At 45.5% G+C, this 25,925-nt stretch overlaps 1 protein-coding gene across 1 annotated transcript; it reads left to right on the forward strand.

The window, feature by feature from the left end:
* Nucleotides 1-159: 159 nt before the first annotated feature.
* Nucleotides 160-25,687, forward strand: CSNK2A2 (casein kinase 2 alpha 2). Its single transcript, XM_014054759.2, has 11 exons — nt 160-549; nt 2,076-2,187; nt 12,343-12,444; nt 12,971-13,021; nt 14,147-14,206; nt 16,550-16,633; nt 19,479-19,589; nt 20,658-20,759; nt 21,767-21,867; nt 22,949-23,097; nt 24,383-25,687. Exons 1-11 carry the CDS (start codon nt 446-448, stop codon nt 24,457-24,459), a joined length of 1,053 nt encoding a protein of 350 aa, XP_013910234.1. The 5' UTR covers nt 160-445; the 3' UTR covers nt 24,460-25,687.
* The last annotated feature ends 238 nt before the right edge of the window (nt 25,688-25,925 follow it).

The raw sequence follows: 25,925 nt of genomic DNA on the forward strand, positions 1-25,925 counted from the left end.
ATCCTGGGAATTGCAGTCCAAGGCGCCAGGCGTCCTCCTGGGCGTCAAGGCGACGGGCCGGCGCGAGAGCCCGCTAGGCCTCGCCAGGGCTCGCCCGGGATCCGCCGCGCCAGAGGGGTCGCTGCAGCGCCGGGGCGAACCGGCAGGCACCGCGGGCTTCCTCTCGCGCGGGGCGGGCCGGGCCGTGTTGCCGCCGCCTTTGCCGCGTCCGGTGCGGCGGCCAGCGCCGCGGCCAGGCCAGAAGTGCCCTTCCGCCGCCGCCGGCCGCCCAGGCCTCCCCACTCGGCCCGGCCTGGCGCCGCAGCCACCGCTCGCCGCTCGCGCCTCGGGGCTGCTGCTGCTGGCGGAGCTGCTGGGCCGCCGGTGGTGCTGCCGCTCCGTCGCCGCCCCCGCCCGCCGCCCCCGCCTGCTCCTCCTCGTCGCCGCGCCGTCGCCCGGCCCCGCCATGCCCGGCCCGGCCGCCGGGAGTAGGGCCCGCGTGTACGCCGAGGTGAACGGCCTGCGGAGCCGCGAGTACTGGGACTACGAGGCGCACGTCCCCACCTGGGGGTAAGCAGGCCGCGGGGAGGAAGGGGGCCCTTAGGCGCCTCGGCGGCGTCCTCCCCGCGAAGCCCCGGCTCTCTTGAGAGGAGCCGGCCGAATGAGCGGCGCGGTGCTCCCGTGGGCGTCGCCGAGGAGGGAGGGGGCGGCAGAGCCCCCGGCATGGCCGGCCGCCCGTCCGGCGCGTTGGGTGGGAAGCCCCACGAGGCAGCCTCCCGGCCCGCCGCCTGGCTCTCCGGGGTGGCGATGCGAGTCCGTGGGGCGGTGGTTGCGGTGGGTGGACTGGAGGTCCTCCTCGGGGCCCCCGTGGCCTGGAGGGCGCGCGTGGGACGGGCGGCGGGGAAGGCGAGGGGTTTCTGCAGCGCTTCCTGCCAAAGGTTTGGACAAAGGCTCCTCGGGATGGGCAACCCTCTGGGCTTCGCGGCTGTAACAACTGGCGTTCCTCTTGGAGTTGGGCGAAAGAGTCCCAGCTAGGACAGCCGCCCCCCACTTCTGAACTAGCAGGGCTCCGCGTCGGCCAAACTGCCCTGGGCGAATCCAGGGGTCCACAAGGGATTGTAGTTTGTCAGGTTCCTACTAAAGGTCGTCCCTCCCCCACCCAACCTATCCTTTTGTATGAAGCTCTTGGATGGGATGGGAGGGGGGTCCCTGGATTGGCGTTCCCAGCACGCCCTTCCCAGATGTTTGGGGACAACAGCTTAAAATCCCATCATTCTTAGCCCAGATGGAAAAGACTCTCTTAGGAGAGAATATGGTTGATAGGAGGAGCCCTCAGACCATCTAGAGCAGAGGCCTTCAAACTCGGCCACTTTAAGACTTGTGGACTTCAACTCCCAGAATTCTCCAGCAGCTATGCTGGCTGGAGGATTCTGGAAGTTGAGGTCCAGAAGTCTTAAAGTGGCCGAGTTTGAAGGCCTCTGATCTAGAGTGCTGTGCAGTTTTAAACATCAGTTCCATGGTGGGAAAGAGAACTCTTCTATGCTGCTGAGAAATTTCAGTTTTCCTCTCCAGGCTTTCCTCTGAGGTTGCCAATGAATTTGTCCTCATCCCATTTCATTGCTAGCCATTCCTCCCCCCCCCCCCCTTTGCTTCCAAATTAATCGGGGTTTGTTCTTACCCTTTTCACAGAGCTTTTGTTTGAACCCTTCTCCCCCACCATCCACATCAGTTCCCTTTCCTCTCCCCACCAATCAGTAGCAAACATGAAGGGTAGGAAGCGTGAGAGGCTGCTTTCCTCCTCTCCTCGGCTTGTAGAATTTGTTTTATTTCTTTAAAAGACTTATATAGATTCAAATGCACCAAAACCCTGGGCAGTTTACAGGCAACACTAAAAAAAGGTAAAAACCATCATGCTGTTGATAGGTGGGGTGGTTATAGAATTCTCCTTTCCAGCAGCTGCCGTCATGTGAGAGCATACAGAAGAGGCATGGCTGTTGCTTACCTGAGGATGTCTTTTCTGGTTCCTCACTCTGAAGGAGCTGAGGATCTCTTTGTGGAGTCTCTTCTCAATCGTTTTCTTCCCTCCCTGTTTGCAGTAATCAAGACGATTATCAACTAGTTCGGAAACTCGGCCGGGGGAAATATAGTGAAGTCTTTGAGGCTATAAACATCACGAACAATGAGCGAGTGGTTGTGAAAATTCTTAAGGTGAGTTCTTTCTGGATGCTTATCATGGCAATTAGGAATGATACATTGATATCTGGTTTTCCTAGTATTCTGCAACATATTGATGTACAGGTTATCCTCGATTTACGACTGATTGTAGTCATGGCAGCCCTAGAACCGGTGTTTTTTGGCCTATAAAAGCATTTCTGGGCATCATAAAAATCCCCCCTCCCCCATTAAAGGACCACATTTCAGATGCTGGGCAACCTGTTTGGATTTACAACTAATTGCCAAGTGCTCTGCAATCATGTCATGATTTGCAATCCTCCCTGTCAGCTTGCAGCATCCTCTCACAATGGTTCAGAAGGCCCCTTTCTCCAAATTGTGTTAATTTGGGGAAGGAGCCTTCTGAACCATTGCGACAATGGGACCCACCTGTAGAATAGAGCATGACAATAGAAAGGTAAGTGGACCCACAGCTGTGGGTGGGAAGAGGGTCGGCATGCCAATGGGCTAGCCATCCAATGGCTCATGGCAAGTTTCTACCTGATGCACCCCATAGGTTCACTTAACAGCTGTAATGGGAGAGCTCGGATTTTGTTCATCATGTGGGTGCCTCGATTAATGATTACAGTCATGACCAAAATTCCAGGCTTGATTTTGGTCATAAATCGAGGATCACCTTTAGTAAATGAGCTCTCACTTTGAATGCATATTGAAGTGCTGGTTTCTACCTTTGGCTCTAGAAACTTTTATGACAGAAGTATTTCTTCTGTTAAAGGTAAAACTGCATTTGGAACACTTTTATCATGAAAGCTTCTAGAACAACATTTTCCAATTTGGAATGTTATTACTACTTTAATTGAATTTTATAAACAGTTATAAAGCAGCATTCTATGTAAAATAGCAAACATCAGGTATATTAAAAGGAGAAATATAGCTAATTGCCATTTCCAGAATTTCCCTATGACAGTAAAGATTGAACAATATTTTACTAGTTTTTTGAGGTTTTTGCATATTTGTTGGTTAACAGAAAATATCCATTTTCTTTCACTCTGTTCATGTTAAGAATAACCATATTTGGAGACCATGTTAAATCGGTCAGTAATTCTCTCAAGAATGAAAATTTAACACTGCAGAACTGTAAATTAGAACAGGCATGGAGATTTTGAAATGGTAGATTTTCTCCGGAGGGTTAATGTAATTGTGAAACATTTTTCTGTGTAAATATAATGGCACAGTTTCAATATTAGTAAAATGTTTAATTGGATTAGTGTGCTGGATGTCGTAGTTTGGTATATGCCTATAAATATCTCCTTCAATATCCCCGTCCAACTTAATTTTAAGCAAAATATATCTAAATACATTTCAGCCCAGCAGTCATGAGGAACATCTTCACAATCCTTTCAGCAAAGCATTTTGTAACTACTCAAGCTAATGATTACAGGTCATTGTGGAACACACACACCCCAATAGCTATGCTGTGAAACTGCTTCTAACTTGCTCCAGAATGTATAACATTTATTAAAATAGTGTGGCATTTTTAGTTCATGTAGTGTGCAAAAGAAAGGAATAGAAAGAAGTAGTTGCTTTTGTGTGCCATCTGTTTGGTACAGGTAGTCCTCAATTTAGCACCAAAGTTGAGCTCAGAATTTTAGCCATAAGTTAAGGCGGTTGTGAAGTAGGCCATCCCATGACCAGATTCCATTTTATGACTCTTTATGATGGTTGTAAAGCAAATAACCATAGTTGGTAAGTGATCTGTATGGTTGTTAGGTGATCCATTTGTGAGATGGAACATCTTCTTAGACTAGATCAGTGATGGCAAACCTTTTCAGCACCGAGTGCCCAAAAGCCAGAATGTGTGTGTGTGTGTGCATGTGCTGGAGAGCCGGAAACTCGAAGACCAGCTGGCCGGTGCACATCCGTGTGCTGGAAACCAGAAGAGCAGCTGGCGGTGGTATGTGTCCACAGAGATGGCTCTGTGTGCCACCTCTGGCACATGTGCCATAGATTCGCCATCACAGGACTAGATGATCTACAAGGTCCCTTCCAACTCTGTTAAACTGTTGAAAGAAGTGGACCAGGCAAGAGAATCATGGTTTCCCAGGAAAGAGGCAGCACATTCCAGGCAGAGGCCCTCATTAAGAGACTGTCCCATTCCAAATTGGATTGGATTGGGGGCGGGGGAGAAGGTTGGAGAAGAAGAGGTGAGGATTAGCCACACTGGAGAATCTTTCAGGATGTGTCTGCTAGTGAGAAGGTTATTGGTTAGTCTGACAAGATTCTGTCCAATGGTTTAAGCCGGGCGTCGGCAGCCTGCGAGTCTTTCGTCCCCCTACTGTGGCTGGCTGTTGGCTGAACCCATCACTGGCTGCCCTCGCCACTCCTCGCCTGGCTTGAGAAGGTAAGGGTAATGGTGGTGATGGAGACTCGCTCCATATTTGAGAGCGGGAGCGAAGTGCCCCTGAACATACTTCATCTCACGGGCGCTTCTTACAGCCCTTGTTGGTGCTGCACGCACCTCAGTTGTTCAGGGATATGCGCAACTTGCTCTGTGCCCTGAGACACTGGCCCAACGCTGCGGCGGATGCTCCGCATTGTAATAGGCTTTAGGAGGAGGAGGGGATGCTGTCTCCCCCATTATGAAGCGCACTAAATGTAACTGCTGCGCAAGATGCTGCGAGAGCAGTGGGCAGGCCATGGAGGCAGCAACAGCAGCGGGGTCGGTCTCAGGACGGAGAGCAAGTCGTGCGTCAGGCCAGGCGAGGAGTGACTGGGGGGGGGAGGGCGAGGGGGGGGGCAGCCAGTGGTGGGTTCAGCTGACAGGGAGGCACAGCAGGGGGACGAAAGAGCTTCATTTATCTGGGAGCCTGAAATGACTCTTGATTTAAATCATATTGTAAACATCTAAATAAGAAGAAAGAATATTATTAGCAAGAAGAAGGAGAAGAAGAAGAAGAAGACGACCAACCCTCACCTGTTTTTGGAAATGGTTCAAGGGGAAACACATCCACATGAGAGAGGAGGAGGGAGGGGGAGAGACAGAGAGGGAGAGACAGAGACAGAACACGGGGGAGTGCAACTTTTTACAACGGTAGGATGTGTTTTACAGGCAGTAAAGCACTCTTTCCGAAGCTGTCATAACTTTGAAAAGCCATTAAGCAAGGACTTTTCCTGTACAAGGTTTGTTATAGCCACTATTTTTTGGTCTCCCATACTTGGAATTCAGAATCCCTGCAGTTGCCATCTACACCTTGAATTTTTCAACTGTATTTTCGGTTTTTGTGCTGCACCTGATGCAGGAAAGTGAGGAATCTGAGACCTGAGTTCTCTTTTGTGCCCTTTTGATTGCTCATAGCAACGATATTGCTCAATGGGAAGGAGTTGCTTGGTTTTCCCTGGAGGACTTTTTCTGTGATTTGTTTTTAATTGCTCAGACTGGGGCTATCTCATACAGACCACCAAAAGAGCAGCTTGCTCTGAATCGCTTCGTGTTCAGCCTTTGGGTTCATCCCATGCAGCCCCTGTCTCTCCACAGGCTTGAATCCCCGATGTAATGAAACACAGTTCCTTTTTCTTGGTAGCATCCCTCATACCTCCATGCTGGTAGTTGTTCCTATGAACGTTGTGGTTTGTGCTGAATTAAGTGGAGTTGCACTAAGTAGCACTAAGAGGTGGAGTGCAAGGCTTGCGGAGATTCAAAGGGTCTCTTTTTTCAGCTTCAGACAAGCAGGTGGGCTTTGGTGGTTGGAATCTTCCAGTCTTAGGTAGCTGCCATACCTGTTGAATCCTTTATGAGAAATGTTAGACTATGGCTAGTAGGGAGCGGCAGATGAGTTTTGTCTCCATATCTGACAAAACTGAGATGGGAAACAGTTTGGCTCAAACATTTGTTTATTTATTATTCCAATTTATGTAGCTGCTCATCTCATATATATGATCAGAATACAACAATTAAAAATGATAAGAAACAGTACAAAAGCATATTAAAAAATCATCATAAAATAAAATAATATTCATAGCCGAGGTAATCATATCGCTACAACCACTGCAATGTCACAAGTCTTTTCCTATCATTCATTCAATAATTCATTTTTTCTCTTTTACACACCTGCACACTACAGAAGGAAGAGCAATAAAGATCCTCTTTCTCATGGTCCCTCCACCCTCATCACACGGAGTCTCTTCAACAAGGCATATCCCTGCTAACTTGCATGTGCTTCCTGTTGTGGCCTCTCGTCGCGTCTCTTCCGTTCTGGAGTTGGAGTCTGGTCACACTTCTTTTATCCTGTGGCTAAAATCCTTTTCCTGTGACTCCTGTCTCTGATCATTGGCCCTGTGCATTCCCCTCAGAGCCGCATGACATCGGGATATTGGTTGTGAGCTGCAGCGAGGGTCTTCCTGATGGATGGCCCGGTTACTCTTTGCGTAGAAAATGCTGTAATCATATTTATTTGATCAGTGCAATGGGTGCTATTCATGCCATTTGACAAAGGATTGATAATTGAAAAATGGGAATTGTATATGGAACCAAGCTCGTGTTAAAACTGCAGTGGCCATTTTCACTCTCGTTTTCCTCTCTTCCCCACAAGATGCACTTCAGGGGTGAGAAAAGCCAGGCCCTGTACTTAGGCAAGAAAAACCAAATGCACAGGTGTAGAATAGGTGGTACCTGGCTCAACAGGAATCACTGTACGACAGATCTAGATGTCCTACAACAGTGGCGGGGGGAGGGGTGATTTTGTGCTCGCAACCTATCCCACGTATGTGCGAATCGAGCTTCACACATTTGCCCACTGCTTGCACAGCCCACTTCCCAAAGGGCCGTGGACCGGGACTTGGGGACCCCTATCCTAGTGGACATAATCCAAAAAGACTGCCAAAAAAGCCAATGCAGTCCTAGGCTGCATCAACAGAGGGATAGCATCAAGATCACAGGACGTGTTAGTACCGCTTTATAATGCTTTGGCAAGACCTCACATGGACTATTGCATCTGATTTTGAGGTCCTAGAAAGAGTGCAGAGAAGAAGAACAAAGATGTTAAGGGATGTGGAAGCTAAACTGTGTTATAAGTGGTTAAGGATCCTAGATATGATAAAGAGAAGGAAGAAGAGAAAACCTGGGGCTATTGTAATAGCTGCCTTCAGGTACTTGAGGGGCTGTTACAGAGAAACACCTGGGGCCAGGACAAGGAGCAACAGGTGGAAGCTCTTTAAAGAGAGAGCCAAGCTAGAGGGAAAGAGAAATGTTTTGCCAGCAAGAACAACTAATCAGTGGAACACCTTGCCTCCCAGAGTTGTAGGTGCGCCATTGCGGGACCACCGTTTGTCCAGGATGCAATAAGGAGTCCTGCCTTGGGCAGAGGGCTGGAGAGGCAGACTTCCAAGGTCCCTTCCAGCCTTATGTTTCCCTTTTCTGAACCTCATTGTCTTAACAGGTGGCTATTCTAATCTTACGTGAAATGATTCTCCTACATCAAATTTAGCTCAAATTAGTCTGGTAATTTATATCTTGGAGAGTTGCTAGATGCATCCAAGAATTATGTCAAGATGAATTCTTGGAATTCTGTGTGTTCATTCCCATGCCGCTAGGATCAGTACTAATAGCAGATTCCTCTTGGATAGGAAGCAACCTATTTGTGTAGGCGGAGGCTTATGGCCTGCATGTTCCTGCCTTACAGGGCCCAGGTAAACTGTGGAGAGCAGGTTGATACTTTACTCTAAGCCAGGGAGGCATAAAGTATAAAGTAAAAGCAGAATATAAATATAAGAAATAAATATTATCTACTCTACCTTTATTTAAAGACTACTGTAAACTAACAATTCTATCAGCTTGCTGACAAGATTGGCTTGTGTAACTATAGTAACTGTCAGCTTTGCCTCTGTACCCTCCAAGTGCAGATCCCACTTGCTCTGAGTAGCTGTTGGAGGCCCAGGGTGTCTTACTGATCCTGATTTCTTTGGGTCTTGCTGTCCAGCTTCCTCTCTTGCCGTCTCTCTCCAAAGCACGCCTTTCCTAGAAGATGGCTGAAGTTATCGGTTGGCTGCCAGGAGTGTAAAACAAGGCAACTTGTTAGTTAAGATGGTGTGTTGAATGGCCGGGTTATGAGCAAGGAGGAACCCTCCCGAAACCATATTTCAGTTGTAAAAGGTGTTACCATCTTTCATTAAGTCTGAAAGGAGATTGGACTTTCTGCTGTTAAAAAAAATGTAGCGTTTGGGCACACATTTTGGGAAAGTACGAGATCAATCAAGTGCTCTAAATTCAGAACTTTTTATTTCTTAGAAAAAGGGCAAAGTAAGAAAAAGAGCCAATTTAGTCTAGTGCCCCCCCCCCCAAACCAGGCAAAAACCAGGAGCCGGGGAGCTCTAGCCCCACCTTAGGCATGAAAGCCAGCTGGGTGATTTTGGGTCAGACAGTCATTCTCAGCCATCTCAGACAATCCATCTCAAAGGCTTGTTTTTGTGGGGACAATAGATGGAGGAAGGAGTATTAGGTTCGTTTCATGCTTGTGTTGTTTATAAAAATAATAAAAGGCAAAATACATATAAATATATGTATAAAGAGGCCATGCCTGCACTTTTACAGGAATCATAGGGATAGACATTTAGACATTTTTTTAGACATTTTATTAAGATTTATAGGCCGCCCTTTTCCCTGAGGGGACTCAGGGCAGCTTACAATCACAGGGAAGGGGGTGCAATATCAAAAGACAAACAGTGTGCGAACAGAAGAAAATAGTAAAACACAACTTTCATTCAACAGTCAACACTCGGGTGGGTAAATTGGGAACCTATCCCCAGGCCTGATGGGAGAGCCAGGTCTTGAGGGCTGCGCGGAAGGTCTGGATGGTGGTGAGGGTACGGATCTCGACGGGGAGGTCGTTCCACAGGGTCGGAGCTGCAACAGAAAAGGCTCTCCTCCGTGTAGTCGCCAGTCAACATTGACTGGCGGATGGGATTTGGAGGAGGCCCAGTCTGTGCGATCTAATCGGTCGGAGGGAGGTAATCGGCAGAAGGCGGTCTCTCAAGTACCCAGATCCACTACCATGGAGTGCTTTAAAGGTGGTCATCAGTACCCTGAAGCGCACCCGGAGATCGACAGGTAGCCAGTGCAGCTCGCGGAGGATGGGTGTAACGTGGGCGAACCGCGGTGCGCCCACTATCACTCGTGCGGCTGCATTCTGGGATAATCTGCATATGGGGCTCTGTCAGGTTTAAAAATAGTGTTCAGTTTCTATATTAACAAGGGAACTCTTATTTCAAGTTTTTCCAGACCATGGCTGAACCAGATGGGGAAACAACATCTCTTATTTTATCCCAGATAGACAGAAATGTCCAAACCAGCCCTGAATCTGGCTCTGAGGTCATTGCAATGAGGTGTATGGTACTATAGAAAAGGGGTTGCCATTTCTCAGCTTATCTTTTCCTATAGTTAATCATCTACCTTGCCCTGGAACAATCTGAAAACTAACCCAGTCTTAAGGAAGATGAATGAACTGCTTTATCAGTGATAAAGGACATAAACCTCCCATAAACAGCACACCTGTCAGGCAGGAGTAATGGAGGATCCTGTGAGGATGGCCATTACTCTTGGGCATTCTTATTGTATAGGCTGGGCTGGGCTAGCTATGGGAAGATTTAATCTGGGGTCCCTGGGAGAAAATGACTGTATTATACTGGAGTTCTGGATTTAAGGGAACCAAAAACTGTATATAATTGAGTGGTATCTTGCAGAGTAAGAAACCAGATTTTAATAAGCTAAGAGTCCTTGGCTAGATAAACTATGGAAAGGGGCTCAGGATTGATAGGTGTACATAAGAGGTACCAAAGGCACAATGCCCACATGAGAACAGGGACAGAGAGCATCGTTTCTGAAAAGGGATCTTAGAATTTGCAGTCAGCAGCACAAAGTATTGCTCCTCCTGCTGGGATGCACTGGTGGAATTTTTCTGGATTATTTTTTACTCAACACCTGGACAGATTTGGTCCATTTGCAAGTACAGACATCTTTTGCCAGTTTCTGTGCCATGTCAAATGTTATCATCTGTGAGCAATCCAGCTGATGGTCTACCGAGAACTGTGTGTTTCTATTTAATTTTCCAACCTTCCATTGGGTTGGAAAGGATGAAAAGGGCTTCTTCAGTTGTCTTGCAAGATTTAGACTTAAGTCTTAACTTACAAACAAGATAGCAATGGATGCACCCAGAGCAAATCTTGCAAGGCTGACTTAATTTCATTTTTGATCTGGTAAATTGATCGTGTGATTTCAATGAAGCATTTGACAAAGTATCCCAAATCTTCTGATTAGGAAGCTAGTTAAGGATAAGCTGAGTGGCGTGAAAATTTCAAAGGTACTTGAAAATCATATGTTTCTTCATCAAATGAGAGATACTTGGTGGGATCTTTCTATGTTTATTAATGACTTGGAAAATTGAAAAAAAAATATTTATCAGATCTGTAGATTCCACCGTCTTGGGTGGGCAACCTTCCATCTTAGAGCATCAAAATGAAATTCAGAACTTGTCAGACCACCAGGTAGGCCAGACTAGCATTCAACACAGGAAGGTTAAAACAGCTTTTATTAAGAATGTCTATAATAATAAGTCACAAGTCTGATTGTGCTGTGACTCCTCCTCTTCCTTAGATACAGGATGAGAGATGCCCCATTCGGCACTAGTATTTCTGAAAAAGATCTTGGAGTAGAAGTTAATTCAACCTGAGTATAAGCCACAAAAAAGAGAAATGCAGTTTTACATATTTTGCATCAAGTATGGAGCCTAATTCTCAGCATCAAATTTTTAAAAAGGATTCAGATAAGTGAAAGCAGTTCAGAGAAGAGCAGCAGGGATGATTAAGGAAACCTAAATTAGATCTGCAAGGGAAAATGGTGGAATATGAGAAGGGAATCTCATCCTGTGACCTGAGTCCCATTAATAGCTGAAGAGATTCTGGGTAAACAAACAGACTTGGAGCTGCATTGCCAATGTCCTCGTCTTCTCTTTTTGGGGTCTTTGAATCTAAAGCCCTGCACAGCTCTTACTAATTTCCATGACAACCAAGGTCAGAATAGTGAGTGGAGTATTTTTCACAGTTACAGCTGAAAAAAAAATCTGAAAGAGCAGGAGAAATGCTTGCTGATGATGGCTTTTGAGAGAGTTACTAACTAGATTACAAAATGCAAGAAGAATTAAATCAGTTTTTGCATTAAAGAAAGCCTCACCTTTGAGGCGTTGGCCAGGAAGCAGAAACTCGGCACATTTGGGGCAAGTGCTGTGAGAGATGATGAATGAGTAAAACTATTCTTGGCAGAACTCAGGGAAATAGGAGGAGGAGAGCAGAGTGAGAAAAGTGGGTGGGATGCAAGACGCTACAGGAGGCTCCTGGGAAGAGATGGAGGGGCATCTTTGTCTGAAGAGTTGTCCGAATGGAGCCTGACTCAGGGACCCCTAACTTATCAAATATGGGAAAGCTCATGAGATAATTTTTAACAATGGTTTGCTAAATGGCCTATAGTGACTTGTTCATAGATAACATTCTAACATTTTTCACAATTCTAAGATACCACAACTGGGGTTTGTATGTTACGCTGAAGTAAAAATGAAAGGGCACTTTATTGTTGTAACATATTAACTCTATCCTTGAAATGTCATATCTCCAAGTTGTAAGACAACCAGGCTTTTCTGATGGAAGCAAGAGGCATCTCCCTCAGCCTTGTTGAGCTTTCATCTCTTTGCATGTTCAGATTTCTCAGTTTAGCTTTATTTATCTTTATGGCTTATATGGCTGCCCATTTCACAAGATTGAGTGTGAGTGACAAAACAAAGATTAAAACAGCAACTACAACCATATCTGTTCAAATACCTCCATTACACCTCCTGAAATGAAAGACACATTTGGCTTGGTCTTCATAGATGTCTTTGAGCCCAGGAAAAAATGTGCCTGCTTTAAAACACAGCCGAGAGCTTCAGGCGGTCTGTGCTGGATCCCAGGCACAATTGGCAATTTTTGGTCTGAATGATGCACAGCTCTCATTCTCCTGCATTTCCCAGTTCAAGGGTAACGTATTTGCCACTAACGTGTGGTAACAATTTCCTCCTGATGTTGCCAACTTTGCATCAGCCCAGCTGAATTACTGGCTGCAAAGCAATGCTGAAATAAATCTCATGTCTTAATCTCTCTTTTGTATTTAAGCCAGTGAAGAAAAAGAAAATAAAACGTGAAGTCAAGATTCTGGAGAATCTGCGTGGTGGAACCAACATTATTAAACTGATTGATACAGTCAAAGATCCAGTGGTAGGTATCAGGATAAATGAAAGATATTGGGATTCTTTGCTTCACTTGCAGAATGGAATTAGAAGCTTTTAATTTACATTCTGATTTTATATGTCTTATTTGTATCTGTACACACACACACACACACACACACCACAAAATATGCATGTGCGCGCACACATTCACAAATCTGTTGAGAAAGCTGAATGGCCAGGCTAGGGTCAGATTATCCTGGAGGAGGTCTGACTGATCAGATAAGAATCATCCCTGGCTTGATGGTGCATCCTCCATCTAGCCACAGAGAGAACATTTAGATTTGGATTTCTAATTGGATTCTGAAAGGTTTAATACTCTTTCAGACCTCGAGGTAGGTCAGGAAACAGGAGGAAACTAGCAAGTGTGAGATAATTAAATGCTGCTTGCTATATCTTTAATGACAGAAACCAATTCAGCTCTTTAATTTGAGCCAATTGGGGGGAAAAACTTAAAATAATAGGAAAATGAAATAGAACAGAGTGTAATTAAATGGAACTGTTCTCTCTTTCAGTCAAAGACTCCAGCTCTGGTGTTTGAATACATCAATAATACAGACTTCAAGGTGAGTCAGAAATGCTTGGGAGATGGAATGTGGAGTGGCTCTTTTGGCAGAACAAACTGTGAAGCTTTTAAGGCAATTTGCAAGAAGCTTCATTTATAATCATGCTCTTCATTTGGGAACTGGGCTAAATTTTGAAATATACAGTAGTTCTGGTGTGTTTAGTTCAGTTTTTTGCAAAATTATGACCAGGCTGTAGAATGGTTAGAATCTGGGACAAATTTGTTGAACATAACATTGCAAAAAATTATGATAACTTTTTTTAGAGAGAAAGCCAAAAAGAATTAGCTGTGTGTTTACACTGCTGACACTATAATAAATCCTCAAGCTGGGGATGAACTCACAGAGTCATCATCAGCTGTTTAATAGGGACAGAGAATTATGAATAAAATTGCACACCTAAAGGAAATTTGGAAGAAGAGCAGCAGGAGTGAAGAAAATTAGGAAACTCTGTACTGTATAATTTTTTAAAAGAACATTGATAATTTTGGTTGCATTAGAAGCTACATACATTGTAGGAATATTACAGAAAGAAGGAGCCCAAGAATCCATGAAATAATCAGTGGATATAAAATCTAATGGAAATACCAGCAAATGTGCCTTCAGATAAAGGGCATAAAGGTAAAGGTTCCCCTCGCACATAGGTGCTAGTCGTTCCTGACTCTAAGGGGTGGTGCTCATCTCAGTTTCAAAGCTGAAGAGCCAGCGCTGTCCAAAGACGTCTCTGTCGTCATGTGGCCAGCATGCCTAAACGCTGAAGGTGCACAGAATGCTGTTACCTTCCCACCAAAGGTGGTCCCTATTTTTCTACTTGCATTTTTTTACGTGCTTTCGAACTGCTAGGTTGGCAGAAGCTGGGACAAGTAACAGGAACTCACTATCTCCATGGGAGCTTCATCGGATTGCAAATGGTGGGTAGAGGAAACAAGCGTTAGGATCCTGCCCCCCCGTACCTTGGCTTTCCAGGGTCATTTGAGGCTTTGTCAGTCTCCTCTTGGGGCTCTTGAAGTCCATCTAGACTTCTTGCTGAATGCAGAAGAGCATCTGCAGTCACCCAGTCGGAGGACCTAAGACCTAAAATGTCATGGAGCCACAAGCCTGATTTATCTTTTCTTGTGTTTCTTTCAGCAATTGTATCAAATTCTAACGGATTTTGATATCCGGTTTTATATGTATGAATTGCTCAAGGTGAGTGCTCATGATTTTAATTATTAGAAGTTTTGAACTGCCTAGTAGCTGAAGTTCTTTGAGTGGTTTAAATGCGGAAGCAACCATTTATAAAGAGACATTTGTGGTACCTAAATGTAAGTTTTCTCAGATGGGGAGCTGTATAAAGATGACAAATCCCTTTTTAAAGTTTTCTCCAAAAAATAAAAATAAAAGAAATCGGACTTGGGAATGACACCGATGACTTTGCTCCAGCATTAAAGGCATGTGGATGTTGGTTGAGATCCAAAATGTTGCCGAATCAGAATTGAACACGTGTGGGGCTAAAGCCTTTGGTTGGTTCATATATCACTCTAATTTATCTTTAGTCTCTAGAGTAAATGCCCACTGACCTAGTTTATATAATACTCCAAACTTTAAGGAATAATTCACAGTTAACTTAAATTCACAATTAACTCTTATCTTTAAAGAATAATTCACAATTCAATTTATGGAACCAAGGTATAAGGTTCTGTCTATGAAGGAATGCACAAAATTAATGGGCTTTGGTACAGGCCATGGATCTGGATACTTGAGAGACCGCCTTCTGCCGATTACCTCCCTACGACCTATAAGATCGCATAGACTGGGCCTCCTCCGCATTCCATCGGCCAGCCAGTGTCAGCTGGCAACTACAAGGAGGAGGGCCTTTTCAGCAGTCGCCCCGACCCTTTGGAACGAGCTCCCCGTTGAGATTCGTACCCTCTCCACCGTCCAAGCCTTCCGCACAGCCTTGAAGAACTGGCTCGCCCGTCAGGCCTGGGGATAAGGACCGTTACCCCGCCCGAATATTGAATGTATGGTGTTGATTTTATTATATGTTGTCGTCTTAATGTCGTATTCCCCCTCCCTTGGTTTACTGTGAGCCGCCCTGAGTCCCCTCAGGGAAAAGGGCGGCCTACAAATTTCAATAAAACCTAAAAAAAAAAAAACCTAAACCAGGCCATGCTTTGAATCCCCAATAATTTGCTGTATTTAAAAATTCCTGTTTCTGGACAACGCTTTTTCCCCAGGTCAATTAATTTTACATAGGATGGAACCATGGCACAGCCAGTGCAGCCCCCACCCCTGTCCCACTCTGTCCAAAATAACTGCCATGCAGAAGATGGGGAATGGGAGGGAGGTCTTTCTTTTGCCTGCTCTTGTCCATTATTTGCTTCCACTTAAGGAGGTTCCCCAGAGTAAGGGGCAGATCCTGAGAGCAACTTTCCCTGCTCAGAGACTGGGTGTCTGTTGTGCCCAGGCTGGGCAACGTTGGCCCACAGTTCCTCCCTAGAGCCAGAAGAGGATTATTTCTTGATAACATTGATACTTGGAACCAGCAGTCTAAGCAGATATCATGCAAAAGAAAGGGATAGGAGAAGAAGGGGAAAGATGAGCCCAGCTGGCAGAGAGCAGCATCAGGCCTTTGGATGCTCAGCCAAACTGAGAAAGGCAGGCTTGGCCTGGGGAGTGCAGGGGTCCTGGTGAGCTGGTGGAAGTGCCCTCCCATCCCCGCCTTGCTTCTGCAGCCTTCTCAAATGGCCTTGGGAGGGGGCTTCCCAGTCTTGAACTGGTCTTGAACCAGCTGCTGATTCCTTTGTGAGTGAGGCTGGTGCTTGGTTGTGCCTTCCAGATTGACCATTGTGCTTTCAAGGTTTTTTAAAAAAATATTTTGACCTTTTTTCATACCATATTTTTCGGATTATAAGATGCACCGGAGTATAAGGCACACCAAGATTTTGAAGAGGCAATTTTTTTAAAAAAAAGGTTTTGCCCTCCCCAGCTTCCAGGAGCATTCTGCAGGCCTCCCAAACCCTCTGCATGTCCCGTTTTTTTGTGGAAAATGGGGCATGCAGAGAATTTAGGAAGCTTGCAAAATGTTCCAGGGGGCTGGGGAGGCATAAACGCGGCGCATAAGGGGTTTAGGAGATGAAAAACGGGGCGTGCAGAGGGTTTGGGAGGCCTGTAAAGTGCTCTTGGGGGCCGGGAGGGCAAAAATACCCCTGTTTTTGTGAAAAATGGATCAGTGTTCGCTCCTTTTTGCCCTCACCAGCTCTCAGGAGCACTTTGCAGGTTTCCCAAACCCTCTGCGCATCAATTTTTGCAAAGAATGGGATGCGCTGGGTGGGGTTTCGGAAGGCCAAAAATGGCTGTATTCAGTGTATAAGATGCGCCCAGATTTTCACCCTCTTCTTGGAGGGAAAAAGGTTCGTCTTATACTTTGAAAAATATGGTATTTGGTTTTCGTAATACTTTGTCTTAGTATTGTTGTTCATGTCCCAAAGCCATTTGGAGTCAGGCAGCATTATAAGCATAATTTCTAAGCAAATTTTTTTTTTGCAGGCCTTGGATTACTGTCACAGCATGGGGATCATGCATAGAGATGTCAAGCCCCATAATGTCATGATAGACCATCAGCAAAAAAAGGTAACACTGAGGGGCCCCTCCCATCCCCATGCATCAGAAATGTGTGGCACAAATATCTTCAGGAATTTAATCTTTATTGATTAAGTTATTTAACCATGTCAAGTATATAAAACTAATAAAAGTATATCAATAAGATAGAAAACAATAGGATATGTTCAGGATATGTTCATCACTCCTACAGTTAACCTCAATCTGATCTAAATATTTTGTCCTCTTCAAAATATCCTTCCCTGCAAAAAATAAAACACATCCTCTTGAATGCTCCAATATTTTTGAGTTTTTAAATAAGAATCAGAATACAGCTGGAAGGGACCTCGGAGGTCTTCTAGTCCAACAACCTTCTCAAGCAGGAGACCTTATACCATTTCAGACAAGTGACTGTCCAGTCCCTTCTTAAAAACCTCCATAAAAACCTCTAGTAATGAAGTGCCCACAATGTCTGAAGTTAAGTGGTTCCACTGGTTAATCGTCCTCCCTGTTAGGAAGTTTCTCCTCAGTTCCAGGTTGCTTCTCTCCTTGATTAGTTTCTATCCATTGTTTCTTGTCCTGCCCCGCTGGGGCTTTGGGGAATAGGTTGTCCCTCTCTTCTTTGTGGAGCCTCTCCAATACTGGAATATTGCTATCATGTCCCCTCCAGTCCTCCTTTATAAGACTCTAAGTAAGCAGCCTAAATAGGAGTCTAAATAAGAATCTAAGCAAGCAGCTTTTCCTACAGAGTAGAGTTTGCAGTCAAGAAGAATGTGTTGAGGCTCCACAAGTGCTCAGCCTTTCCTAAATTGGAACTCCATGAAATCTCATGTGTCTTCCATGGAGTCCCATTTATTCAGAATGAGCTCTAGATAAAGCTCTTCTGAGATCTTGAGGCATGGAAGCCGTTAAACGTTTTTCCAATTGGGAGGCTGAGTTGCATTGAGCCAACCGCCTCAAAGGCTCCCTGTGTGTTTAAGTGCTGCAGGGTCATCTTGGGTGGTTCTTTTAGATCTGAGTGGTCTGGCAGTTGGAGGGAGAATCCGAGGGATGAGGTTTGACAGTTGGGCTACATGTTGCACGTCTTCCAGAGCAGGTTCATGCCTGGGAGTCCTGAGCTACACAACAAATAGCACAAATTCCATACTCATCTGCCTGTTTCCCCTCCCCCCTCTATTTCATGTGAAAATGTGGATGGCAGAGTAGCTGCTTACCATATTAGAAGACTGCAGAGTGTCAGCTCTCTGCTTTATTCTTCCAAAAAACCTGAAAAAAAGAAAAGAAAAACCATTTGTGGAAAAGAATAAGTCAGACCACATTAGCAAGAGAAGGGGAAAATTGAATTGAATTGAATTTATTATATTTCTATGCCGCCCTATTCCCAGAAGGGACTCAGGGCGACTCACAACCCAAGTCGGGGGGGGGGGGGGGATACAAATGGAAAAAAAAGACATGGACAAAACAATACCACAATTTAAAAACACTCAATAGCCACACCATTCGAGCGGAGACAGGAACTCATCATCCCCAGGGCTGTCGGAACAGCCAGGTTTTAAGGGCTTTGCGGAAAGCCTGGAGGGTGGTGAGGGTCCGAATCTCCACGGGGAGCTCGTTCCAGAGGGCCGGAGCAGCCACAGAGAAGGCCCTCCTCCGGGTGGTCGCCAGTCGGCATTGGCCAGTGGATGGAATTCGGAGGAGGCCTAATCTGTGGGATCTAATCGGTCTGTTGGAGGTAAGATGAACATAAAATTAACAAAAAATGAGAAGCCAAACAGATAAGAATAAACTAAAAGTCATAAAAACAATAAACCAGTTATGAACATGAAAGTATTTTCACCACTACCTGCAATGGATAGCTGTTTTCCCCCAGACCTCTGGGAGAATATTTCACAAGACAATCATATCTTCCTCCTGCTCCTCCTCCTCATTTTGATTCGGATCCCATTATCTGCCAAAAGCCAGTGGAACCCAGGAAAGGGCAAGAAGCCTAACAACAGGGCTGGGTAAATTACCAGTTCTGAGTTTTCTAGCCACTTGGGCCTCCATTGAACTAGCCAACGGGAAGGGACAGAAATAGCAGTTGGGGATTCTCCAGTCACAGCTGTTAGTGCTTCTTCCTCTTGGCAGAAGTTGGAAGGAGGAATCTCTTGACATGAGAACTATGAAGCAGGAAAACAACTTGGCTCCCAGAATTGTGGGAGCTCTCTTGTTGCAGGTTTTGTCCAAGATGCTCTGAGGATTCCAGCCCTGAGCAGGGGCTTGGATTAGAAGACTTCCAAGGTGGCTTCTAGGCCCCTATTTCTAAGCCTGTAAGGCCCCCAGATGACCAGATTTTCATCCCCGAGCTAATCAGCCCATGGATTCCTTTTCTCCTTAGGACCCAGCCATCCTCTGCTTCCCCAGCAAGTCCCCTGGCTCTACTTGGCACCTTCCATTCCCTTTCTCCATTCCTTTTGACATCCTCTGTTCTAGTCTAAAGCTAATCAGGCCAGGAGAATGGGCTTTCTCCCCCTTGGATGCAGCTGGTTTTGCATCCTTAGGAGGAGATGCTTAAGAATAAGGTGGGAAACCCAGCTGGTGCTTGGAGCAGACCTGGTTCCTGTTGCAGAGGCTTCCCCCTTGCAGTTGACTTTGTGGGTAGAAGCTGGTCGGAGCCTTCTGGCTTAGATGTCCCCAACAAGCACCTGGTCCCTGTTTTCTAAGAATGATCTTTCTTTAGGCGAGTCTGCTGAGTTATGTGAGGCATCCAGCAGTTCTCAGTCAGACTGGGAGTACAGGACTAAATTCATCAGGCCGAGCAGAAGGGCAGACTGGGGCTCTTGGACAGTCTTCCTTTGCCAGAGCGGATTCAGCAGCTGATCGTTTTGTCTGTTTGCAGTTGCGGCTGATAGACTGGGGTCTGGCAGAATTCTACCATCCAGCTCAGGAATACAATGTCCGGGTAGCTTCGAGGTACTTCAAAGGGCCAGAGCTTCTTGTGGACTACCAAGTAAGATTTGCCCTCCATTATGGGTGTCGCTCTGAGAAACCAATGTGTGCCAGTGCTACTTTCCACTCCTCCACACAGAAAAAAGGGTTAGCCGGGTTTGCCACAAATATATAAAGAAATGACATTTTAAAATAGATTAAAAATATGGGACAAAAACTCGTGAGATCTGTCAGAAGACGCAATGCAGGTTAGTGTGCATTTTGTAGCTGCCGTTTTTCCCTCCTCCCCCAACTAGTGTAGCTTAGATACCAGGAGTTTAAGTTGTGTGCTGGCAAAATATTTTTTAGGAATATTTGGGAAACCATTGCGTATCATGTAGTTGTGCTACAGATGTGATAGCCCCAGCCCAAACTGCCTTGCCGTGTCCCTTAGGCTGGAGAAACGGAAAGATCAACTCTCTTTCTAAATCTGTTACGGATATCATCAAGAGGGATGCTTTTGGTAACACATCTGAATTGTTGAAGGCCACCTGGCCCCAGACTCCTCCTAGGTGTGCAGGAAATACCTGGTTGCCAAAGGAGGGCTTGCCAACACCAGGTGGGAGGAAAGCTAAATAAGGGCCTTAAAGATACGAGAGTGGGCTCCCTCTGACTGAATGTTCCTGTCCACTGGAGTGCCCGCTCCTCTTTGCCCCGTTAGATGGTCTTTCTGAATGCAGAAACTTCCTGAAGTTCAGGAGCTTTGCAGAGAGAGCATCATCCCTGAAACGTGGGTAGATTTGGGTAGAAGATAAAGGAAAAGGGAATCAGGAGGTAACATTAGCACAGAAAAGGAATTTGCCCCGATTACCTGGGGCCAAACTTGAGTGTGTGTTTCTGATCTGCGTTGAACACCTCTTGGAAACCGGTGGTGGCCATCCATTCAGATAACTCAGAGCCAGGAGGGAGAAGCGGAGAGCCATGGCTGGAGTTCATTTTTGAAACTGCTGCCTTCCCTGGTGCTGGACAGAACTCTTCTATAAAAGGTGACAATAATGTGTTTTAAAATTTAGCAGAAAGTGAGGAGGACGGAATGGACATTCGTGTGCATTTTCATAGTTTTGTTTCTGCTGTTTCCTCTCCTCCCCAGATGTATGACTATAGTTTAGACATGTGGAGCTTAGGCTGTATGCTGGCCAGCATGATCTTCCGGAAAGAGCCCTTTTTTCATGGTCAGGACAACTATGACCAGGTGAGAAAGAGTGGGACAAGGGCGGCTGGGGTCTCCAGCATCTGCCTTTGCTGCCCAAAGGAGGCCCCCAGCCTCCAAAGGTTCCTGCGCTTTTTAGGGGAGATTAAAACCAGAGAATCTCTGAGTCAGGCGAGGCTCTTGGGATGTGGAGTGGCTGCCAGCGTTTGCCAGAACCAATGGCATCCAGAAGCCGTAACTGAGGCCAACCAGAAATAAGAAACCAACCAACTTTCATTAGAGTCTGTAATAAGACTTTCAAAGTGATATCAAATTAACAACAACATAGTCAGAATCCATGTTCATTTTGAAATAGTTTGTACATTATAAAAAACATTATCTTTCCAAAACAAAGATCACTGATCTGCTACCAAAGGTGGGTAGTTGAGTTTGATACTTGTTTTGGTTCCTTTTAAAGACGAAGTCCACAAATTTAGCTTATTGTATTTTAAACCACAATTTATTTTGGAATTCTCTTGTGGCTGCATTCAGATATTCTGTGCCTGCAAGATTAAAAAAAAAAAATCCAGTCTTAGGTTGGTGATGTCTTAACAGTTGTTGTTCTGCTCCTGACAAAGCAGCAGTCAAGAAGGCTCAGGAGGGGCTGTTCCTTGGGCTTCAGGAGCCAGGCTTTGCTCACAGGTTTTGGCAAGCCTTGTGGAGTAAATTCTTAGAAGGGAGGATCTCTCGGCGAACACTCTTGGTCTATCAATAACCACTTTGGAGTAGCTTCTTTTTAATGGAGGTGGTGAGGAGCATATTTCTCCATAGACCATACTCTGGCTGCAGCCCTTCCATAGCCCTTTTCTATGGGTGAGAATAACTTCCAGAACTATCAAGCTTACTGGACAAAGAGGCAAAACACTGCATGCAAAAGTTGTATAGTTTAAAGTTGTGCTACCAATGTTGGCTCAGGAAAACAGGTCATTAACCCTTCCGGATTCTCCCCGTGGAAGAGCAGAGCGGGGTCTGTTGTTTTCCTAGTGCTACACACCTATTCTCTGTTGCAGTTGGTTCGCATCGCAAAAGTTCTGGGTACAGACGAATTATATGGTTATCTGAAGAAGTACCATATAGAACTGGACCCCCACTTCAATGATATCTTGGGACAGTAAGTTTATTGTGCCATATTTTTCTCTTGTGTTACCCAGACTGGGACCTTTAGTATGAAGAATGACACCAACAGGTGGACTTTTGGGCCTCTCTGAGTAGGTGCGGCCTTTCTTTCTTGTGGGAGGGCTTCCAAACACCCCATGGCCAATTCTATAGTCACTGGAATTCCAGTGCTCAGAGTCTTTGCAAGTTCTTATTCCTCTTCTGGTTTCAGTTTCAATTTCGTGGCCACCTGTGATTGTCTTGACTACATTGCTTACTTTGGGATGCCAGTAAATGCCTGGAGGTATTTATAAATTGTTGACCAGGGACGTGGTGGCTCACTGGCTAAGACACTGAGCTTGTCAATCAGAAAGGTTGGCAGTTCAAATCCCTAGTGCCGTGTAACGGAGTGAGCTCCCGGTACATGTCCCAGCTTCTGTCAACCTAGCAGTTCGAAAGCACATAAAAATGCAAGTAGAAAAATAGGAACCACCTTTGGTGGGAAGGTAACAGCCTTCCGTGCGCCTTTGGCGTTTAGTGGCGAGACATCTTTGAACAGCGCTGGCTCTTCGGCTTTGAAACGGAGATGAGCACCGCCCCCTAGAGTCAGGAATGACTAGCACATGTGCGAGGGGAACCTTTGCCTTTATAGATTGTTGATAGAATCCCCCAGAATTTGGCTCTGCAATTTTTATGGGAATTAGGGTTCTAGATTTCAACATTCCCCTTAGGAATACCGTGTTTGATTTCCACAGTATACAATATAAATAAATTTTTATTGTATATTGTGGAAGATAGTTCATATTTAACAGATATTTTGTGTTTGAGAATTGGACTTAATGTACCTTCCAGAATACCTATTAGGTTTGTTGGCTAGTTAAAATGTAGATTTAAATGAATATCACAAAAATATTGCAAGAAACAGCTAAATTATTTCTGTGATTCTGTTGATGAAAACTGCCAAGGAAATTGTAAAACAGGAAAGAGGGCTTTGTAAAAGAACCCAGCTTGCCAACTGCATTGCTGGGCATCCGCATTCCCGCACCTGCCTCCTCCTCCTCCTCAGCCTCGGCTTCTCCCCTGCTTTCTGCTTTCAGGCACTCGCGGAAGCGCTGGGAAAATTTCATCCATAGTGAAAACAGACACCTGGTCAGCCCAGAAGTCTTGGACCTTCTGGACAAACTCCTGCGATATGACCATCAGCAGAGATTGACGGCCAAAGAAGCCATGGAACACCCCTATTTCTGTAAGTTTTGGGGGGAGATATAGAAATGCAGGTGCCTATTCAGCGTTTATCAGAAATGCTGGCTACCCACCACTTTTCTTTGAGAACTCCAATTGCTTTGCTGTGTGGTAATATTTTCAGAAAATCTTCCACATTCATATTTTGCAAAACGGTTTTATCTTGGTCATTGATTACTAAAGTACCACCAGAGGCTGTTGCAGCAGAGAGATGGGGCTGCTGTCTTAGAAGTAATTATCCCAAGGATGTGGGTAAATTTAGATGTTTAGAAGACATTTTCTAGAGTTTAGGATGTCCCAGTCCCAATCTTTGAAAATACAATAAGTTCTAAGAGGGCTAAATGTTTGGTTGTCTTGTGTTTATTTAAATGTATTTGGGTTTTGGAACATCTGTTCTCACAACTGAAAGTTTTAAGGTTTCAGATTTTTCCTGCTTACATGCATTACAGTACAAATCAAGAATAGTCCCTAAACCCCTTGTTCCCAAGCATCTACGGATTTAAAAGGCAGTGACAACCTCTGAGATAAATCTTTCCAGGAATGGCATTTGGCATCAGGAGAAAGCAGAAATGCTCAGGCAGCAATAGAAAATAGAAAATAGTCCAAGCAGCCTGTGAGCCTGCTTGGACTGAGGAGTTCAGCTTCTGTTGGAAGCTCCCTTGCTGAGTTGCTTGGGCTTCTTTGGTATATAGGCGCTTAACATCAACAATTCCTCACCACTCATGGCTGGCTGTAAATGCAGAGGTAGCAAGCAGAAGGAGACGGGGGAAGTGCAGAAGACCACAAGAGCATTGTGAAAATATAGTTGTCCGTGCCAGGGCTTTGTTTCCAGTCCATCTGCTAAACAGTGAAAGTTACAAAGTGAACAATTTTATGTGCCTGTAGGCTGCCCATTGAATAATATGTTAGTAGGATAGCTTCATTTATTTCATTTGAAGGCATTAAAGCAGCTTAAAGCAAATTCTTAAAAACTCAAAAAAGTTCTAGGGATATATCTAGGTTTTATCACAGATGATCTTAGTGTCTCATACTATATACTTCTAAATATGAGCTACCTAATAGAAGTCAAAGGTGAATTATTGCTGAAGAGCATCATTTCCCCAGAAAATTGCCAGGTGTAGCAGATCTCCTGGCAAGAGTCTGGGGAGGAAATGTTTGTATTGCAGAAGTCCTGCTGGTTGAGTTTCCTGGAGCTCCAGGCTGGGAATACCTGCCATCCCAAAGCAGAGCCGGGGGCATTAGGACAGGTTCTTTGGCAACAAGAAACTCTTCTCTCTTTATCTCCCCAGACCCAGTTGTGAAGGAGCAATCCCAGCCTGGCTCTGACAGCCCTGTGCTCTCCAGTAGCCTCACAGCCACACGATGAAGTTTGGGTAACAACGGGTAATTCCAGAGGTTTACAGATACAAACACACCCTTCTGCCACCTAAGGAAGGGATGAACCCAGCCCCTCTCTGCCCAGCAGAAGCCTCACCTTGAAGAGAGGTGAGGCTTAGCCGCCCTCTCTCTTCAGCACTTGTGGCTATCCCAACTTTCTTTGTGTGTTACCAAAGTCCTGATCCCAATGGCTGTGTAAGATTTACATGGATCCGAGGGTGTCCAAAGGTCTGCATGACTGACTCGAGGATGATTCTGCAGTTTCCCAATCTGCCTTTCCTAACCTCTCGTTGGGCCACCTTCGTCCCCCCCCTTCCCCCACGTGTATTGGGATGCAGCCTGTCTGCCTAGAAACAGGCCCTTCTGGGGTCATCAGGAAGTGCGGACCTGTGCATAGGGAGGTCCCCCTCTCCTGTGGTTTGGGCCCTTCACCCCCCCACAAACCAGAAGTCTTGGTAACGAATTGAGTCAGTCCAGTTAACCTGCATCAAGACCCACTCAAAAGAGGCAGCCGTTGAGGGGAACCCAGTTACTTTTTTCCCTTGTAGGGAACTGCCAGCCTGAGCTTGAAGAAAAGTTGTTCTTTGAGACGGAACAAGAGCTTTTTTCTAGTGAGGCATGTTCTTATTGCTAAAAAAAGCCAACGGGGCCCATTCCCATCAATGTCAAATTTAGCATTGCTTTATTGCAGCAGGTTTGAATATGTGGAGAAGCAAAGAGGAGGGAGGGGTTTCTGCAAAGAGAGCAGATTCTGGAAGCAGAAACTGGGGGTTGCCCAGAATTGGTCTGCAGCAAACCTGCCCCGTTGCATTTGCACATGTCCAGCCCTGCCTTGGAGCCCTTGGGGTGCAGTCTTCTCCCTGGAGGGGCGGGTGAGATGCTCCTTTCGGTTTCTTCCCCCTTCCCCCCCCCCCCCCCGCCCGCCCCAATTGGGTCTCTTTTGAGCCCTTTAGTTCAACCCCACCTTTGGGGAGATTATATTGTGTGATTCTGGTGACTTCGTAAACCTAAATTCACACATTTTTGTCACCATGCCTAAACGCAGAATTTTTTTCTTTATTACATTGTCAGATATTTAATTTTAAATGATGCAGTTAGACTGTTTCTATTTGACGCATCTGTTTACATTCCATATCCCAGTAATGATATGTTGGCATTGACATCAGGTCAGATCCATTTGTACGATTCACTGGAACCAATAAATCTCTATGTACAAACTGGTGTTTTCCTTCCTCTCGTCTCCGAGGCTTCTCTGGGGGGAAAGACTGGTTCAGGCCTGAGGTTTTGCACGGGGATTGGAGAGGAGGAAAGTCTTGACCTCCGTTTGAAAGCTAAAGCCTTTAGCTGAGCTTGGCGGACCAATTCTCCACTCTGGGGACTCCCAGCTATGGGGAGTTTCTAATGGGCGTAAGAAGGAAGAGTCTTCCTGGGGCTCTCAAAATAGTCTGAGCTGTG

The sequence above is a fragment of the Thamnophis sirtalis genome, unplaced genomic scaffold (genome assembly GCF_051295495.1).
Source record: "Thamnophis sirtalis isolate CommonGarterSnake01/CBP01778 unplaced genomic scaffold, rThaSir2_p1.2 scaffold_14, whole genome shotgun sequence".
Lineage (NCBI taxonomy): Eukaryota > Metazoa > Chordata > Lepidosauria > Squamata > Natricidae > Thamnophis > Thamnophis sirtalis.